This window comes from Scyliorhinus canicula, chromosome 13 (assembly GCF_902713615.1).
Source record: "Scyliorhinus canicula chromosome 13, sScyCan1.1, whole genome shotgun sequence".
Lineage (NCBI taxonomy): Eukaryota > Metazoa > Chordata > Chondrichthyes > Carcharhiniformes > Scyliorhinidae > Scyliorhinus > Scyliorhinus canicula.
Genome location: NC_052158.1, coordinates 23638718 through 23659618, shown reverse-complemented (window position 1 = coordinate 23659618; position 20901 = coordinate 23638718). Strand labels below are relative to the sequence as shown.

The 20901-nt window shown below is 44.5% G+C and overlaps 1 protein-coding gene across 1 annotated transcript in view; it reads right to left on the bottom strand.

The window, feature by feature from the left end:
• Positions 1-20901, bottom strand: part of LOC119976526 (centromere protein F-like) — a 430490-nt gene that overhangs the window by 229505 nt on the left and 180084 nt on the right. Inside the window, exons 9-10 of the mRNA XM_038817079.1 lie at positions 13805-13831; positions 5396-5422 (exon numbers count right to left, since the gene is read on the bottom strand). Coding sequence (XP_038673007.1) covers positions 5396-5422; positions 13805-13831 — 54 coding nt within the window. The remainder of the gene's footprint in view (positions 1-5395; positions 5423-13804; positions 13832-20901) is intronic.

Here is a 20901-nt window from a genome sequence, read left to right as displayed (position 1 = left end):
CGCCATTTACCCTGGTTCAATACCGTCCTTGGACGGCTGTCTATGTTCAGTTTACACGTTGTCCCCGCTTCTGCTTGGGTTTCCTCCTGGTGTTCAGGTTTCTTGCGAAAGGACGAAGATGTGCAGCTTAGATCGATTGGCCGTGTTAAATTTCGCCCTAACGTCCAAGAATGTGCAGGAATTGGATAGGGTAGACATGGCACGGTGGTCCTTCGGACAGTTAGTGCACGGCCGAAGACTCCTTCTGCCCTGCAGGAATGCTAATATGTCAAAACACATTGAATAACAACAGTCATAAGTTGGGTCTTATTCCACCAGTTAACAGACGATTTAATTATTTTAATGCCCAGCCACGTCAGCCAAATTATTTGCACCGCTGCATGGGAGAGGAGAAACGGCCGTGGAATGCAATAGTTGGATTTGTTTCAATTGTAAAAGGAATAGATAGGTATTTCTGTGGCCTCAAACGAGACTCCAGGGTAGAATGTTGCCTCCATCGTGCGTGGCTCAAGAATGTCTCGGAGCGGTTGCGAGATATTCGGGAGGTGGGGGTGGCATGGGGGGGGGGAGCGTTGTTGTAGGTGAACAGACAGTAACAGTGGTGTACATCGGTACCAAGGCCATAGTTTAAGAAAAAGGATGAGGCCTTCAAAGCAGAATATAGGGAGATGGGAAGAAAGGTGAGGTCGGGCCTCTGAGGGTGTGATCTCAGGATTATTACAAGTGCCACATACTAGTCAGAGAAGAATTGTAGGATGTGTTGGATGAATACGCGGCTGACGAGATGGTGTGAGGCGGAGGGTTTAAAGTTCCTGCGGTCTTGTAACCTGTTCTGGGGATCTGGGGCCTCTACAATGTGGACTGGTTATACCTGGACAGGAACCGGGATTAGTGTCATCGGCGTGGGGTGGGGGTGGGGGTGGGGGGGGGGGGTTGCGCGTGGGGACTCTTACCAGAGCACTTGCACTTGAAATGAGTATGTCAGGGGGATGGGGCCTGATGTAAGGATTCAGAGCAGGGGGAATCGAGAACAAGAGAAAAAGACAGAAAGGAGAATCAGAAAGTACTTGGCAGATAAATGAAGTGGCTGTATCCGATAATGAAGCTGTAAAAATAGCAGGGACGGGGCAAGGGACATTAAGTGGTCCAGCATTCAGGTTTTCTACGTAAATGCGCAGAACATTAAAAATGAAATGGACGACTTAGTTGCACAGAGAGATGTAAAGTGACATTATATAGTTTGGATTCCGGAGACAAGGCTCCAAGGTGCACAAGGATGGGAACTAAGCATTTAAGGCCACAATATTTTTCAGAAAATATATTCCCCTTGGGGATGGTGACAACAATATGGTCGAATTCTTTATCAATGTGAAAAGTGAGGCAGATAATTCTGAGACCAACGTGTGAACCTCAATGTAGGTGACTATGATGGTATGAGGTATGAGCTGGCTATGACGGACTGGCTATGTGATTACCGATAGGAAGGACATCGGACTGGGCGTGGCAAGCATTCAAGGACAGTATACTTTAACCGCAAAACATTTTTATTCCTGTGGTGCAAGAGTGTAAAGGTAACTGTGGCCAAACTATGGCTTACAAGGGAAAATCGAGATAGCATTACATTCAAAGCAGAGGCAAACGAATTAGAAAGAAAAAGCAATAGACCCGAGCATTGTTCAACATTCAGCAAAGGAAGACCAAAGGATCGAGTAGGAAGAGGAAAATACAATGTTAAAGTCACGAACGAACAACTGAAACAATGACTGTAAAAGGTCTCAATGGGACAAGGGTTGATACAAACGAATATGGGCCTCTTACGGTCAAAAATTAGGGCATTAGGGCAACACGGTGGCGCAGTGAGTTAGCACTGCGACCTCACGGTACCGAGGTCCCAGGTTTGATCCCGGCTTTGGGTCACTGTCCGTGTTCAGTTTGCACATTTCCCACCCCCCCCACTCCCCCCACCTCGTGCAAGCTTAGTGGATTGGCCACGCTAAATTGCTCCTCAATTGAAAAAAAAATGAATTGGGTACTCTAAATCTATTTAAACAAAATAAATGTGGACATTTATGAAATTGAACAAAGAAATGGTTGTGAAAGTAATTTCGTACTGCACTTCTGTCTTCTTAAAGGAAAACTTGAATAATGAACCGAAGGTTCTGAGAAAAACAAGTTTTCTAGAGAAGCTGAAGCTAATTTGATTTACTAACGACATAGTTTGGGAGAAATTAATGGAATTAAAGGCGGACAAATCGTTATACCAAAGTAAATAATGAAGTGGCCCTAGAAATCGTAGATTCATTGGTGGTCATTTTCCAAAATTATTTGGACTCTGGAATTTTTCTGCAGATTTGAGGATAGCGAATGTAACCCGTTATTCAAAAAGGAAGGAAGAGAGAAAAAGTGAAATATAGACCATTAACCGTAGCTTCGGAAGTAGTGAACCTTCTGGAGTCATTATCCAGGATTTTGCAGCACAGCATCTGTAAAGCAATATAAGGCACATAAGGCATGGAGTTACGAAACGAACATGGGTCTTGACGAACCTCCTGGAATTAGTGAAGACGTAACTGGTAGTGTTGACAAGGGGGACCCGGAGAACATAGTTTAATTAGACTTTCAGTAAGGTTTTTACAAGGTCAAACACATGAGGTTAATATGTAAAGTTAAAGCGCATGGGATTATGGGCAGTTTATTTAGATGGTTCGAAAGCTAGATAGTAAACAGGAAGCTAATAATTGGAAGAAGTTGGTGTTTTTTTCTGTTGTTAGTGGGAACATTAATTGCAGACGCAGTTTAATGTGGATGAATGTGAAGTTATCCGTTCAGTAGCACAAATAGGATTTAGATTATAATTTCAAAAGGTGGAACTTGAGAGAGGTGGATGCTTAGCGAGATGTTGGTGTCCTCCTGAATCGGTCGCTGAAAAAGTGCGCAGGAACAGCAGGCAGTAAAGAAGGCAAATGGCAAGTTGGCATTTACAGAGAGAGGATTCAGTATAGGAATATGGATACATTACTGTGCATTACTGAAATGGACAGCATGGTGGCATAGTGGTTATCACTAAGGTTTCATAGCGCCAGGGTTCCAGTTTCGATTCCCGGCATGAGTCTCTCTCTATTCGGAGTATACACGTTCCTACTGTGTCTGCATGTATTTGCGGCGGGTGGTCCGGTTTCCGCTCACATGTCAGGAAATATGTGCCTTAGGTAATCTGGACATGCCGAATTCTCCCTCGAACAGGTGCCGGAATGCAGCATAAGGGTTTTTCACAGTAACTTCAATGCAGTAATTCTGGAAGCCGACTTGTGACAATAAAGATAGTGAAACAAAATATTTTTGAAAATTGTATAAGGCACTTGTGAAGGCACTCCTACGAATTGTGTGCAGATTTGTCGTCATTATCTGAGGAAGGATGTTCTTATAATGGAGGGAGTGCAAAGAAGGTTTCCCATGCTGTTGCATGGAATGGCGGGTCTGTCGCAGTAGGATGGCCTCACTCAATTAGGATTGTATGCATTTGAGTTTTGAAGAGTGAAAGCAGATCTCAGAGTCAAGGAAGAAATAGCGAGGCATCTGGATAGAAATTGTCCCATTGGACAGACGCAGCATGGGTTCATAAAGGGCAGGTTGTGCCTAACTAATTTAGTGGAATTTTTTGAGGACATTACCAGTGCAGTAGATATCGTGGAGCCGATGGATGTGGTATATCTGGATTTCCAGAAAGCCTTTGACAAGGTGCCACACAAAAGGTTGCTGCATAAGATAAAGATGCATGGCATTAAGGGTAAAGTAGTAGCATGGATAGAGTATTGGTTAATTAATAGAAAGCAAAGAGTGGGGATTAATGGGTGTTTCTCTGGTTGGCAATCAGTAGCTAGTGGTGTCCCTCAGGGATCCGTGTTGGGCCCACAATTGTTCATAATTTACATAGATGATTTGGAATTGGGGACCAAGGTCAATGTGTCCAAGTTTGCAGATGAAACTAAGATGAGTGGTAAAACGAAAAGTGCAGAGGATACTGGAAGTCTGCAGAGGGATTTGGATAGGTTAAGTGAATGGGCTAGGGTCTGGCAGATGGAATACAAAGTTGACAAATGTGAGGTTATCCATTTTGGTAGGAATAACAGCAAACGGGATTATTATTTAAACGAAAAAATATTAAAGCATGCCGCTGTGCAGAGAGACTTGGGTGTGCTAGTGCATGAGTCACAGAAGGTGGGTTTACAGGTGCAACAGGTGATTAAGAAGGCAAATGGAATTTTGTCCTTCATTGCTAGAGGGATGGAGTTTAAGACTAGGGAGGTTATGTTGCAATTGTATAAGGTGTTAGTGAGGCTACACCTGGAGTATTGTGTTCTATTTTGGTCTCCGTACTTGAGAAAGGACGTACTGGCACTGGATGGTGTGCAGAGGAGATTCACTAGGATAATTCCAGATCTGAAGGGGTTGGACTATGACTGGGACTGTACTCGTTGGAATTTAGAAGGATGAGGAGGGATCTTATATAAACATTTAATATTATGAAGGGAATAGATAGGATAGATGTGGGCAGGTTGTTTCCACTGGCGGGTGAAAGCAGAACTAGGGGACATAGCGTCAAAATCAGGGGAAGTAAATTTAGGACTGAGTTTAGGAGGAACATCTTCACCCAAATGGTTGTGAATCTATGGAATTCCTTGCCCAGTGAAGCAGTTGAGGTTCATTCATTACATGTTTTTTAGGTAAAGATAGATAGTTTTTTTGAAAAATAAAGGGATTAAGGGTTATGGTTTTCGGCCGGAAAGTGGAGCTGAGTCCACAAAAGATCAGCCATGATCTCATTGACTGGCGGAGCAGGCTCGAGGCGCCAAATGGCCTACTCCTTCTCCTAGTTCTTATGTTCTTATATCATTCTAACAGGATAGGACAGGGTAGATTCAAGAAGAATGTTGCCGAAGGTGGTGGGCGGGGGGGGGGGGGGGGTGTCCAGAACTAGGGGTCACAGATTGAGGACATTTTCGGACTCAGTTGAGGAGAAATTCTCGTGAGAATGGTGCATCTGTGCAATTTACTGCGGCTGAAACCAGTTGAGCCCAAAACTTTGTGTAATTTCAATTTATAGCTTTCGGTGCTGTACAGATGAAGGGATTGTGGCCAGGGGGTGGGGAGTGGGGCGGGGTGGGGGGGGGGGAGAGCGTGCGAGGTGTGCAGCATCAGGTGTTGGACTCAATGATCAGCCACGATCATGCTGAATAGCGGAGCAGGCTCTAATGGCCGATTTTCTCCGTTTTTATATTTCTGTGCATTGTTACAAATATTCTATTGAAATAAGCCATGTATTTAGACTCTTGACCAAAAAAAAGGAACAATGCCTCATCTGCAAGTATTTAATTTAATTAAAAGCATGCTTCACCAAATTTTCCACGCAGGAATCCATTCTCTGAAAAACAAAAATATAGTTGACGAAAGTGCTATTGTGATCAGTGTTAATAGAAAATGCATAAATTGCATTATTCACAGCAATAGATGTTTATATAGCCGGGATATGTGTCTGCCTCAGCCCTTCCTTATTGCATCGCCACTTTCAAATTAACATAAATCCGAATTAAAAGCTAGAACCGCAGCTAATAGTAACTTTAACTCTAAACAATCATAACATACTTGCGTATACAGTTGTTGTGACATGCTGTCATATATCTGAGAAGTATATGGGGAAATGCGCCTTCATAAAGGACATCTGACATTGCAAAAATGGTACATCAACGCCAAGTGGACAGTGTTATGAATAATGAAAGAAGGAACTAGATGGCTTGTCATGTAAAAACAAAGTGAATTGAAAATTAGCCCATCACTTTGTCACTTGTGAGTCTCAAATTATCCACGTAAAACGAATCACCAAATTCACTCAGTTTGGACGATTTTTAAATTACAGACATATTCTCAACTCAAACCAAAAAAATAGTCTTTATTCCCTCAAACATTGGATTCGTCCCAGCAGTCCCATATTTGAGTTGGTCGAAAATGCTTAGACTCATCCTATATTCTATCCCTTACTTTGTTGTATCCCAAGCAACCTGGACTATAAATAATACTATACCCTACTCATTGACCTGGCTTCCACTGGGAGAAAACAATCGTAGAAAATGCTAACAAAGTCAAAATGTGTCAGTAAGTATGACTCAGTTTAGTGATGAAAATATCACGTGGAAGTAAGTAATTGTGGAAAACCAGTGAGCATGAAGCCAGCAGTGGCAACAACATCACCCACGCACCATTGCCGAGGAGAAACTCAAATATCCTTCTTCCTGAGAACTGGCGGTTTGTGGCGATCATGCGATCGCCGTTGCACTGACTATTGCGGCGGAACTTCGAATGCACATACGCACCATATCATACGTCAACGCCAATGTCCACGGACCGTCCATTAACTTTGTGGTTATGTGCTGTCGCATTGAAAAGGCAGCCACACCAATATTGGCGCCACAGAGATTTGACTTTTGAGGCATAAACCCGTGGATCGCACATCATTGACAAAACTCATGTAGGTACATAGCAACAGGCCAATCAATGTCAAGAAAAGCTCCTGGTTGCCAAGCATCCTATCGATCTCCTGATGAATAATCGTGGTGCTAATTTGGCACACATTGTAAAACATACTCAGGGTAGCGACGTCAAAGAATAGTTTCTCGGGAAGGAACAGAAATGCTCAATGCAGCGATGCACGGTGGTGCAGTGGTTCGCACTACTGACTCCCGACGCCGCGGTCCGAGTTTTGATCCAGGCTCTGGGACACTGTGTGGAGTTTGCCCAATCTCCACGTTATTGCTTGGGTTTCACTCTCCCCAAACCAATGGTGTTCAGGGAAGGTGTCTCCACCCGAAATTGTACCTTAATTTGAAACAATTAATTGGGTACTCTATTTTTTGAAATAAAATAAATGTTCAAGATCAACAGTGTCAAGGGAGCAGCCCTGCTGGCCTCAATGTCGATGTCAAAGAGGGCAGATCTGCGGGGCGAGAAGGTTCCGAAATTAATATCACGCAATAACAAAACATATTTGACTTCACGCTGAGAAAGCTACCTCTAGAGTGGCACCGTTCAATACTCTTACTTCGAGGAGTGAGCAGACCCCAGTCATTAGGAAGAAAGACGTTCGGGGGATAACCCGGTTAGGCTGACGTGAGCTTCTGGTTCGTGCACCATTTGCTGGCAGCAGTATTCAATCGTCCCACCGCTTGTTAATGTGATTTATGACTCCATGCCACCTTGAGACTCGTGGACGGCAGTTCGCTGCCGGTGGGATAAGTGGATGACAACGCCGCTATATTTGCGTTGAAAGTAAATTGATTGCTAAGCGATTTACATGCGTCAATCTGTGCTTACATTTGGCGTTTACATCCATCATGTCCCCAGAATAGAATACAGCAACACAATGATACTCATGGCTTGGTAATTTTATCATTCAGACATTCTCGCACGGACAGGATTTCAACCATGGCAACGAAAATTGCAAAGCATAAACCTAGAACAGCAGTTCGTACAGCTAAATGGGGAGAAAACACGGCAGCATGGCACACATAATAATAAGAACCTTTATTAGTGCCACAAGTAGAGTTACATAACAACGCGTTTGTTTACCACAGTGGGATAAAAAGCTGGCTTATAATGCAGAATAATGCCAGCAACGTGGGTTCAATTGCAATACTGCACTCTTCGAACAGACGCCGAAATGTGGCGACTAGGGGCTTTTAACAGTAACATCGTTAAAGTCTCCTTGCGACAATAAGTCATTATTATTAGTTCACTGCAATTAAGTTACTCTGTGAATCTTCAAGTCGCCACACTCTGGCGCCTGTTTGGGTGTACTGAGGGAGAATTCTGACTGTCCAATTCACCACACAAGCACGTATTGCTGGACTGGTGGGAGAAAAGCGGAGCACACGGACGAAACTCACGCAGACAAGTGGAGCACAGACAATGGCCAAAGCTGAATCGAACCCGTATCCCTGCCGCTGTGAGGCAACAGTGCTAGCCACCGTGCTATTCTGTCGCTCAAACAAGCATGATTTGATAGAGAGAACTGATCAATTTCTGAAATAACGATGGCCTCCGAAATGTTCACACCTTTTGCAACCAGCCATCGACGTGCGAACAATTGAACAGCTAATATTTAAAAATCCAGATTATCAAAAGGCAAACACCTAGCCTAGCAGAGGAAAAAACACAGCGGAAGCCTTTGTTCCTATCTTCAGTGGAAAACGCTGTCTACAAGATCCAACTCGTGCTCATACTGAGATTGTTATCATGACATATTCTAGTCTTTGAAAAATTCGACCGACTCCAAATCATGTCACGAAATTAATCAATGCAAGAGTCGATATTCGCGCAGTAGGACTGGCATCTTCACTTCAGAACTAATGATTTCATCAGAGCTACAACCCGACCGTCTGAACGGTAATGTGGACAATTGACTGCAAATTTCGTGCACAAAGTATCAATTTGTCAGTCGACTCTGTTAATGAACAAAGTTGGGGAGATGCCGGCGTTGGTCTGAGGTGAGCGCAGTAAGATGTCCAAAAACACCAGGTATATGTCCATCTGGTGCATTCCGAAAAACGATTTTCCGGAGCACAGCTTCCTTCACAGGTGAATGAAGAGGTGGCTTTCAGAAAAATATATATAGACAACGTCAAATATGCGAGACGATACTTTGAATGCTAGTCAAATTAGTAATTAAGTCTACAGTTCCAGAGGCAGCAAATGGAGAGAGGGATAATCTCGAGTTAACGAGGTGCGATTTGACTCAAACCAGGACAGTTCGTAGGATTTAGCATGGCCAAGCCAGATTGTTGGGCGGGAGCGGGATGCATGCAATGCGACATGAATCCAAGGTCCCGGTTTATGCCATACTCCTCTGTGCAGAACTTAGCTAACGGTTTCTGTTCGGCGATTCTGCGCTGTCTCGCATCCTGAAAACCACCTTGGAGAACGCTTACACAAAGATCAGAGGCTGAATGCCCTTGACTGATTAAGGGTACCCGGACTGCAATGGAACATTCCTGCCTGATATGTGTGACGTGATGTCCATTCATCCACTGTTGCACCGTCTGCATGGTCTCGCCAATGTATCATGCTTCGAGCCATCCTTTTCTGCAGTGTATGAGGTATACAACTTTGGCCGAGTCGGACGAGTCTGTACCACGTACCTGGTGGTTATTGTTGTCACGTGTAATGGTGCTACCAATGTCGATGATCTGGACGTCTTGCAGAGATTTCTATGACAGGGTTGAGTGATTTTGTGGTCGCTGTTCTGAAGGATGTGTAGTTTTCTGCAAACAATGGTTTGTTTGAGCCGAGCATCATATCCTGTTCGTACCAGTGCATATTTCAGCGTCTGTCGATGTCCGTAATGCTCCTCCTCGTCTGAGTACAACCTGGGTATACAGAGTGCTTGTCCATAGGGGATGGACTCTAATGAGTTCAGGGTAGAAGCTGGAGAAGTGAAGCATCGTGAGGTTATCCGCAGGTTTGCGGTAAAACAAAGTGATGAAATGACCGTGTTTGATGGAGATGACTGTGTCCAAGAATGCAACCGATTCTGGATAGTAGTCCATGGTGAGTATGATGGTGGAATGTAACTTATTGATATCATCATGCAGTCGTTTCAGTGATTCTTCACCGGGGGTCTAAAGGACACCACATGACAACACTAACCACCAGGCACGTGGTACATACTCGTGCGACTAGACAATGTTGTCTACCTTAGAGGCTGCAGGAAAGGATTTCCCGAATGTTCCCTTCGAGTAGTGGAACCCTTCATCAGTCAAGGGCATTCAGCCTCTGAATTTCAGATGAGCGTTCTCGAAGCTGGTCTTCAGGACGTGCAATAACGCTGACTCACCGAACAGAATCCTAAAGCCAAGTTCCATACACATGAGTACAGCCTCAACCGGCAACTTGGATTCATGTTGCATTACATTCCTCCCACCATCTGCCCTGGGGTTGCGAAATTCTACCAACTGTCCTGGTTTGAGACAATACACACCTCTTTAAGTTGTGATTATCCCTCTCTCCAGTATTTCCATCTGGACCTGTAGACTGAATTATCTGCAAAGACTCGCATTCAATGTATCGTCGTGCTTCTTTGACTTTGTCTGTATATTTGTTTCTGGAACCCACCTCTTAATTCACCTGAGGAAGGAGCTGTGCTCAAAAAGCTCGCTATTCGAAACAAACCTGTTGGACTTTAACCTGGTGATGTAAGATTTATCACTGTGCTGAGCCCAGTCCAACGCAGACATTTCCAAATCATGGCTGCCATCGACACCACAATCTTCCTTCTCAAATTGGAGCTGATCTGCATTAAGATCACGCACATAGACACTAACATTACCTTTCTATAAAGATGCAAGAAAGCTGACAAGATACCGAAAGAGATATATATCACAAACCCATTCAAGTCGATCTACAACGCAGAATTCTCTGAGAGACTCTGCCGTCGTACCTCTCTCATACTCCTCCTTCACCTCATGCACGAGTACTACAACAGACGTCGCAACCTGGAAAACAAGATAGTCCATATTCTGAACTTGTGCTCAGGTCGCAGCAGATAGCTGGATCACACCGACAGACAGACGAGACAATGATACAACGCCACCAATATGGGCACGAAGCACAGTAAGCTTGATAAACTCGGCATCACCATGAGCATCAACCACGCATTCCCCCAACCCGGTAGCACTGTAGAAAATAATACAGCGACATCTATTACCAAAATCAAAGTCCTCAGCACATGGCTCAAATTCCGCACTACCACTAAAATGGACCCCGACAGTCTTGCGGCAGACACGGAGAAATTCACCAGGCCAATGAGGCTCCGACAGACAGAGTTCTCCCACAGACACCAAGAGTCCGACAGAAAACCAAATGGGACAACCAATGAACCGGACAGTAGACCGAGAGATCAGCCGTGCGGCAACCAAAGAGGATAGAGTCGAATTGGACCACTTTTGAAGGCCACTGTGCGATACTCCACATTTATGCTCAAGCGGTCAGGAGTTGTATCACTGTCAGATTCATCAGTTGCATACAAAAGGCAGCCCCGAACGTCACCAAAGCACAACGTGACACCATCCACGCTCTCAAGACCAACCACAATATCGCCATGAAACCAGTAGACAAAGGAGAACCTTCACACAGAAAATAAAAGAATGCTGCAAATATGTGTACCGACATCTCAACAACCAGCTGCACCACAGAGAGGTACCCACAGTGCCGACCATGAAGCACAACCGTGAACTCAACAGACAGATCAAGACCTTGGATCCAGACCTTCGTTGCACGCTGTGTGCACTCATCCAACGTACCTTCCGCGTTGGATATCTCTGCTGCCTCGCGAAAATACACAACCTCTCTGTTACATCGAGGGCATCTTGAAAACCATTGTACAGGAAAGGCCCAGCTTAGTTGCGATGCGACGGACTTCTTACAGATATTCAGCACCCATGGACCAGTTGGACCAGGATCCAGGAATATTCGTGTCACAATGGACATCTCGGCTCTTTGCACCAGCATCCCCCATGATGACGGCATTGCTGCAATGCCTCAGGGCTCAACACCAACAACTGACAATCTCCAGATGCAATTCAGCAACTCATCCGCTTCATTCTGGATCACAACATCTTCACCTTTGACAACAAGTTCTTCATCCAGACACACGGAACAGCCCTGGGGACCAAATTCGCAGCTCAATATGCCAACATCTTCATGCAGATTTTCAACACGATCTCCTCACCGACCACGACACCAGACAACCCCAATCATGTGAGGTACGAGCTGTGCTTCGAAAGCTTGTGATTCGAAACTACCCTGTTGAAATTTATCCTGGTGTTGTAAGACTTCGTACAATGATCAAAGTGAAAGAGGGTTCTGCCAACATTGCCATAAAATGGAACATGCACGTCAATGGGTTGCAGAACTTTGATCTGCAAGGACCACTGATCTGCAGGAATCAGCACACAAATATATCCTGCACCTATCCATTTACAGGGGTGGGTTCCAATGTATAGTTTGCTGCTGTTTCGTTGTTTCTTTCTGTTGTTCGTCCGCCGTTCCATGCTGACGATAGTTGAGATCTTTGAGACTGTTTTCAACTGCATTGGTAAGAGTTCAATTGGAATTCACTTCAGGAGGGTAGGATCGAGTTCCACACAAAACTCTCTCATCAGAATACTTGGACCCATGCAATGCGGGTGTATCATTAAAATTATGGTAGCCATAAATTAAATGCACAGTTTTGCCTATGATGGAAAATTTAAATAAAAGTAGCAAAAACAGTAGAACCCAAGAGGCTTGGAAGTGCAAGCAGTAAAACGAAGTTAATGCTTTGAGTTGAATAAGGGCCCACATGTTCTCCAGGAGACTAAACTGGACTCGACATCATAACTCAATTTCTCTGACCAGCTGGGATTGTCCCATTCCCGCCATTTTTATTTAAAATGTTGCCCGTTGTAGGTCACGTGCAAGTGTAGCTACCGTGACTTTGCAAATAATAACGTTATGTGACTTTTTGTATTTTCACCGACCTACTACTTCATGTGGCTCTAAGGGTAAAAGCTTATGGTGACATCCACTCACTTAAACACATCAACATTTTTTTTTTACATTTCATCTGGCTAACTGCAGTCTACGATTATGCAAGTACGCTTGAAATACTCGGGTCATATTTGAGGCTAAGGTGGGCTTCGAGCTTCATCTTAATGCCTCCCATGATTTTGCCTATTTATACCTGCATAACATGTGTACTTTTCCTCCTGTTTTGACATATCAGCTTGTGAAATTTCCTGTAGGTGACTTCGCTGCATCTCGACTTCAGTATCCAAAAGCCATCTTGGCTGTCAACGTGAATTCTACACTTTCTAACCTCAATTCTTAGTCTTAACTGGCACCAAAATGTTTCCGGATTATAGTCTTTTTTTTCCTTGATGTAATTGGCTGTGAGTAAAAGTATCGATATTTTTTCCCACTGTCTTGCTCGTTTCTACATTCTCCAATATATCGGCGATTCTTATTTATGGAATCTCTTTCAGCTGCAGTTGCCGCCAAAGCATCTGCACTCATCCCTGTCAACACTTGTACGACCACCATTTTATTCCACTTACAAACGTAGCATACGCCTTCCTTTGCTTTGTATTTGAAAGGTCCCAAGGTTCTAAGTACCCATCAAGAACCTACCTGGCTCGCTCCGTGTTACACTGTTCCTTACCTCATGCCTTCGAAGCTACCTTTTGACAAATATGTTCTGAATCCCTATTAACAAGTCCGCATGTGGCTCTGTAAATTAATTGGTGGAACGTCGTGGCTCGTTTTATTTGCATAAAGGCTGTGCATCAATAAAACATTTTTGTTGATGCATATATTGTGCATTCTTGCTTAATCGCGTGATGTACTAAGATTGGGAAGGATTTTTGATGCAGCTTTCGATAGCTGTATGCATGTTGGAGATGCAGTGTAGACGGTCATTTTCTATCTTGTACGCAAGAAACATCCAGACAATAATCCAGGAGACAGCTATTTCACCTTGCATATATGTTCTGATCATGGCAATACCAAATTAAATCTCAAGTTTTATTAATTATGTGATCGATTAGGACTCTACCGGATTCAATGTCGGTGCTGCAATTTTGATTAACTCTATAGCATTATAATGTAATAAAATTTCTGAATATGTATTATTCATTTAGAGACACTACAGGGAACACAGGGCACTTATGAAAATTGAGAACATTTACAACGATTATTTCGGTGTTTTAAATTACTTCACCTCTCTCTCTCGTCCGTAACTTCTCTTCTGAAAATACGAAAATAATGTTTGGCAGGCGCTATGAGTGTTTCAGAAACATCATAATCCCCGTTGGGTTTCAAATGATGCTCTCTGTAAATATGAATGTACTTTGGGATTAACGGTCAACATAGAATCATATAATTTTCAGTGCAGATGGGGTCATTCTGGCCATCGAGTCCACACCAGCCCCTGCAAAGTGCACATTATATAATCTCACAACTCCACCCTATCCCCGTAACCCACTAACCCCATCTCTTTTTTGGACACTGAGGGCAAATTAGCATAGCCAACCCACTTAATGTGCACATTTTAGGACTATTAGAGGATACCGGAGCATCCGGTGAAAACCCACGCAGACACGTGGAGAATGTGCAGACTCCGCACAAACAGTGACACAAGCAGCGAATCGAACCTGGAACGCTGGAGCTGTGAAGCAACATCCTAACCACTGTGCCGCCCAATTTGAAAGCATCGTATTCTGCAGCCTCAAAGCAGAGTATATTTTATAATAACTGAATTGATATTTCCACACGGGCAGGAAAGAAAGCAATGAGACACTGGACGAAGAGTAAAAGTCTCGGGACAATGTTCATTTTAACCGATTGCACTCTGACCATCAGGGATAATGGAAGACCGGCCCATCTTTGCAAGTCAGATTTGTCGTTAACGAATAGATTCGTAGAATTCAACTTCCGGTTTTTCCCCCAGCGCCGGGAAAGCACCTCCAGACAGCCGGGAAGGCACTCCCCTATCCACTCCCCTCCCCCACAACCACACACACGACGCCTCACAAACCCAACCCACAAAGTTTTCACTCTTTCCGATATTCAGCCTATAACCATAAAAGGCCCCAAAACGCTTCAAGGTTCCGACAATACTATCGACGGACGCTTTCGGACCGTCACATATAAGAGGAAGTTGTCGGCTTTTAGTGAGACACTGTGTTCCGCCACACATCTAAATATTCCTCACCACGTTTGTCGAGGAAACCAGGGCCGTCGATTTTGGCTCGATTTCCTTTGCAAACAACAAAGGTGACAACAGCCACCCGTGCATTGTGCCCCGGTGAAGCCGAATGTGGCTGGGCGTCACTTTGTCAGTTGAAACACATATAACAGCTGCACCCAGGCTACAAAGCACGGCCGACATCCAACTTTTTCGAAAAACAAGCCGGATAATTACACTCTACCCGGTCTAATGTCTTCTCCTTGTCGAATGAGATTATAATCTCTGGAACACGACCCTGCGCCGGAGGAAGCACCACATTCAACAGTCCTCCCAAGCTCGCTGTCAAGATCAGCCTTTTATGAACGCCCGGTTGGCCTTCCCCTTCATCTGTGGCAGACGATGTCCCCAGTCTTAATGCCAGCTCCGTGCCTCACAACGTCTCGTCTACATTCCATAGGAAGATTGGACGATACGACATGCAGCCCAGGTGCACTTGTCTTTTATCAACAATAAGGGCATCGCAGTCAGCCTCAGCGTCTGTAGCAAAGTGCTATTCTTCAAGGAGTCCCTAAACATCTAATTACATACTTCAGTGCATTCCATAGTGTCGAGGGAGAACTTTCCATTGCCATTTTTCAAAATCAAATCTGGGATAGACCCTGAGATCCATTGACAGAAACGCCATGTCCTTTAGCAGACCAATATACAGCTGCCACCCCTTCCCATGCATTTTATGTCCGCCCAAATCAAGGTCCATCTAAATTGGGATGTGGTGAGAAATGACCACTATTGAGCACTCAGATTTCTACATCTCTGCAACTAGCGCTTGGCTTATGACAAAATAATGAGTGCTAAATAAGACCTTATGTACTGAGGAGAAAGAGAACTCTTTTTCTCCCAGCTGACAAAACTGCTGAGGGTCTGCCTCTCCCATTTCCTCCACAAAAGCAAATAAAACCATCGACATGCACCGTGGCGCTAGTCACTTAGCCTAGAGCAATCTACATTTGCGTCTCCCACAAAATTCATGTCTCCGCCCATAATAACTTAAGCATAGTAACTTAGGAAGTTAAGCAAGGAGTGAAGAGGGCTAAATGTGATCACGAAACGACATTGGCAAATAGGGTTAAGTAAACCCAAGGCTTTTTACACGTATATAAAAAGCAAGAGGGTAGCCAGGGAAAGCGTTGGCCCACTGAAGGTCAGGGGAAGGAATCTACGTATGGAGCCCAAGGAAATGGGCGACGTACTAAATGAATACTTTGCATCAGTATTCAAAAAAGATAAGAAATTGGTGGATTTTGAGTCTGGAGAAAAGTGTGTAGATCCCAAAATACGAGGTGTTGGGCGTCTTGAAAGATCAAGCTATGTAAGTCCCCAAGGCCAATCGATAAATTGATTTCTGAGGGCTTGACAGAAATCTTTGGATCCTCACTGTCTGCACGTTTTGTCCCGGTGGACTGGAGAATAGACAATTTTTTCCCTCTGTTTAAGAAGGATCGCAAGGATGATCCAGGGAACTACATGTCAGTCAGCCTTACATCAGTCGTTCGAGAATTACTGGATATGATTCATCGAGACAGAATCTACTCCAATTTGGAAGCAACTGGACGTACTAGCGAGAGACAGCACGGTTTTGCGAAGGGGAGATCGTGTCTCACTAACTTGACAGAGTTTTGCGAGGTCACAAAGATGATTGATGCAGGTAGGGCAGTGGATGTTATCTCTATCAACTTCAGTAATGCCTTTGACAAGGCCTCTCATGGTAGATTGGTACAAAAGGTGGAGTCACACTGGATCAGAGGTGAGCTGGCAAGATGGATACAGAACTCGCTAGGTCATAGAAGGCGGAGAGTAGCAATGAAGGGTGCTTTTCTGATTGGAGGGCTGTGACTAGTGGTGTTCCACGGGGATCAGTGGTTGGACATTTGCTGTCCGTCATATATATAAATGATTTGGATGAAATTGTAAGTGGTCAAATTAGTAAGTTTGCGGATCACACAAAGTTTGGCAGAATTGCGGACAGCGATTAGGACTGGCAGAGCTCAGATCAGGATGTAGATCGTTTGGAGACTTGGGCGGAGAGATGGCACATGTAGTTTAATCCCGACATATGTGAGGTAATGCATTTTGCAAAGTGCAATACAGCTAGGGAATATACAGTAAATAGTGGAACCCTCAAGTGTGTTGGCAGTCAGAGAGATATAGGCGGACAGGTTCACAGAGCATTTGAAAGTGGCAACACAGTTGAAGAAATTAGTCCATAAGGCATGTGACATGCTTGCCTTCATTGGCCGCGGCATTGAGTATTAAAATTGGGAAGTTATGTTGTAGCTGTATAAAACCTTTGTTTGGCCACACTTGGATTATATTATTCAATTCTTTTCGTCACACTACCAGAAGGATGTGGCGGCTTTAGGAAGGGTGCAGCAGAGATTTACAAGGATGTTGCCTGGTATGGGAGGGCATTAGCTATTATGACAGGTTGAAAAAACTTGGATTGTTCTCACTGGAACGAAGGTGGTTAACGGCGACCTGATAGAGGTCGTCAAAATTATCAGGGCATAGACAGAATGGATAGTCAGAGACTTCTTCCCAGGCTAGAGAGGTCAATTACACGAGGACATAGTTTTAAGGTACAAGCGGCATGGTTTAGGGTAGGTGTACGAGGCACGTTTCTTCCACAGAGGGTATTGTGTGCCTGGAACTCGCTGCCGGAGGAGGTGGTGGAAGCAGTGACGATAGTGATGTTTAACGGGCATTTTGACGAATACAGGAATAGAATGGGACGGACCCCTGAAATGTAGAAAATTTCAGTCTCTCGTGGCGGCATGGTCGGCGCAGGCTCGGAGGACTGATGGGCATGTTCCTGTGCTGTATTCTGTTTGTTCTTTGTTCTTTGCAATAAGCTGCGGGGTATCTTGATCCGGTATCCTTGCCAGCAGCCTTTCCATGAACATTGTATCATTCTAATTTGGGGCATACTCACCAACACCACCACTATCCTTGCTAAAACCCCCGTAACTATAACATAAAAAAGAACAAATAAAAGTGATCAGTACAGCACAGGAATAGTCTCTTCACCAGGATACAACTGTGCTGATCATGATGGCCGAACTAACAATTAACACTTTCTGTAATTACCCGTTTCACTCCCAGATGCCTCTTGAATGCCAACTTGGGTTTACTGGTTTGGCGATTTTACTTTTTCCCTTTTGTAGGAGCAGCACGGTAGCGTGGTGGTTAGCATAAATGCTTCACAGCTCCAGGGTCCCAGGTTCGATTCCCGGCTAGGTCACTGTCTGTGTGGAGTTGCGTGGGTTTCCTCCGGGTTCTCCGGTTTCCTCCCACAGTCCAAAGATGTGCGGGTTAGCTGGATTGGCCATGCTAAATTGCCCGTAGTGTCCTAATAGTAAGGTTAAGGGGGGAGTTGTTGGGTTACGGGTATAGGGTGGATACGTGGGTTTGAGTAGGGTGATCATTGCTTGGCACAATATCGAGGGCCGAAGGTCCTGTTCTGTGCTGTACTGTTCTATGTTCTTAATGTGGCTGCGTTCTTGACATCCTCTGGCAGCACGTTACCGGCACACATAAGTGAAAAACTTACCCCGCAGTTCTCCCTTCAACATTTCCCCTCTCACCTTGAAACTGTGTCCTTGTATAATTGACACTTCCATCCTTGGAAAAAGCCTCTAACTATCCATACTGTCTTTATCTCTCATAATTTTGTAGACCTACATCATGTCTCGCCATCAGTCTCCATCTCTCAATTGAAACAATTTTAGTTCATTAAATTTCTTCCCATAGCCCACATCCTCCAGAGCAGGCAAGGCTGTGGTGAAGCTTCTTTGCACTCTCTCCAAAAGTTCCACGTCTTTCTGATAATGTGGTGATCAGAACAGCACGCAATTCTCCAAATGCGGCCTAACAAGGTTTTATGTAGCTGCAACATGATTACCCACGTCCTTTATGCAATGTCCCAGCTAATGACGGCAAGCATGCGTGTGCCTTATTGATTGCCATGGCCACCCGTGTTGGCACTTTTAGGGAACTACAGGCCTGCACCCCCAGATCCCCAGGTATTTTAATGTACCTAACGGTTCTGCCGTTTAATTCATACCTAGATTTGATCCTCCAAAATGCATCAGCTCGCATTTGTCCTGATTTACATCCCTCTGCAATTTCTCTGACCAAGTCTCCAATCCATCCGTCTTCAGGCATACCCTCTGATAATATACGGCACTGTCAGCAACTCCACCAATGTTCATATCAGCCGCAAACGTACAAATCACATCACCCACATTTTGCTACGGATCATTTATATATACACCAAATAATAGAGATCCCAGCACCGATACCTGTGGAACACCACTAGCTACTGGTCTCCATTCAGAAAGAACGCCCTTCCACTGCGACCATGTGTCTTCTTGAACCAAGGCAGTTCCATCCGAACCTCACGTGATTTTACGTTAATACCAGTCTGCCGTGTAGGATTTTTTCAAACGCCGGCTTAAATTTCATATAAACTACTTCCAAAGCCGTTACCGCATCAATTTCCATTTTCACCTGTTCAAAAAACTCAATCAAGTAGGTGCGACGTGACATTCACAGCACAAAACCATGATGCCATAACTAGGCTATTTTCCTCCAAATGCGCATATATTCCATCCCTCAGAATATTTTCCAACAGCTTACCCACAACTGATGTTACGGTCACCGGCCTCGTTTCTGCTGCATTATCTTTGCTTCCTTTCATTTAAATGTAAAAACATTCGCTATTTTCCAGTCATATTGGACCTCTTCTTTGGAAAAAGAGGATGTGAAGATATCTGTTCAGGCCCCAGTATTCTTCCCTTTGTCACCCACAGTAACCTGGGAGAGACCCTATCCGCCCACGGGCACTTATCTACCTTAATGCAATTTAGGAGAAAAACTCTACCTACTTTGATGTATTGAATTTCTCAAGGGCGTTCACACGCCGATCCCTGAGCTGAACATTCGTCATGACCTTCACCCTGGTGAATACCGATACAAAGGACTCATTAAGGATTTCACACATGTGCTGTAGTTCCACACGTATATTCACTCTATTGTCCTTGAATGGATCCATGTTTTATATTGCTGCACTCTTGCTCCTTATCTACGCATAATATATACATTCCGATAGTGCGCACGCGAGTCAATGGTTAGCACTGAGACTGCAGCGCTGAGGGCACATGATTGACTCCTGGTCCTGGGTCACTGACCGTGTGGAACTTGCACATTCTCTCCATGTCGGCGTGTGTTTCACTCCCACAACCCAAATATGTGCTGGTGAGGAGTATTGGCGACGCTAAATTGCCCTTTAATTGGATACGAAATTAATAATTGGGTGTCCTAATTTTTGTAAAAAATATAACAATATATATCTCCCCACTGCAGTACCTAATGTCTCATCAGACCAAAACCGTACCATTTCATTAATAAGGATCGCCAAATCTTGGCTCCTACTGTCAAATTCGAAATGGAAAACGTGCCTCATCCAAGCCGTTCGATGTCGTGCCTGATCCCGCTGGTGCTTGTAGGTCACCTAGAGAATGTCACATCGTCTCCCAAGTTTTTAAATGAGCAAAATCCCGCGGTCTTTTGTCTAGGCGCCCCAGGCCTCGCAAATTGCAGAAACCAGCTTCGCAGGGGGTCGCCTATCACCACCCCAACATCGAGTCATCCAGAACGACTGCAAACTATCATAGCTTGACCGATGATGCCCAGGGTGCTGGCCACATAAGTTGGCTTCCAATCCGTCGTAAATGGTGGAGCAGAAAAAGATAACCGTTCACCAACAATTCCCCTCCCCCACATCCACGGTCAATTGATAGCCTAGTGACTATTGTAGCCCCTCCCCTACCCCCCGCCCTTGCAGACTCATCGAGCTTTTATAAACTAGACTGACAGGTCGCAGCTCCATCCTCTATTAACTTGGTTGTGCTCGAACGGTGACCACCCCACCCCAAATCGCAGGAATTCCTCAACAAACGGTTCGTAACTGCTCGAATTAAGTTTCTCCCCCTTGATCCGTATTCCCATCTACAATAAACAGACGCCTTTAAATGAGGTAATATGACCTTATCGCCCCGGCGTCGCAGAAA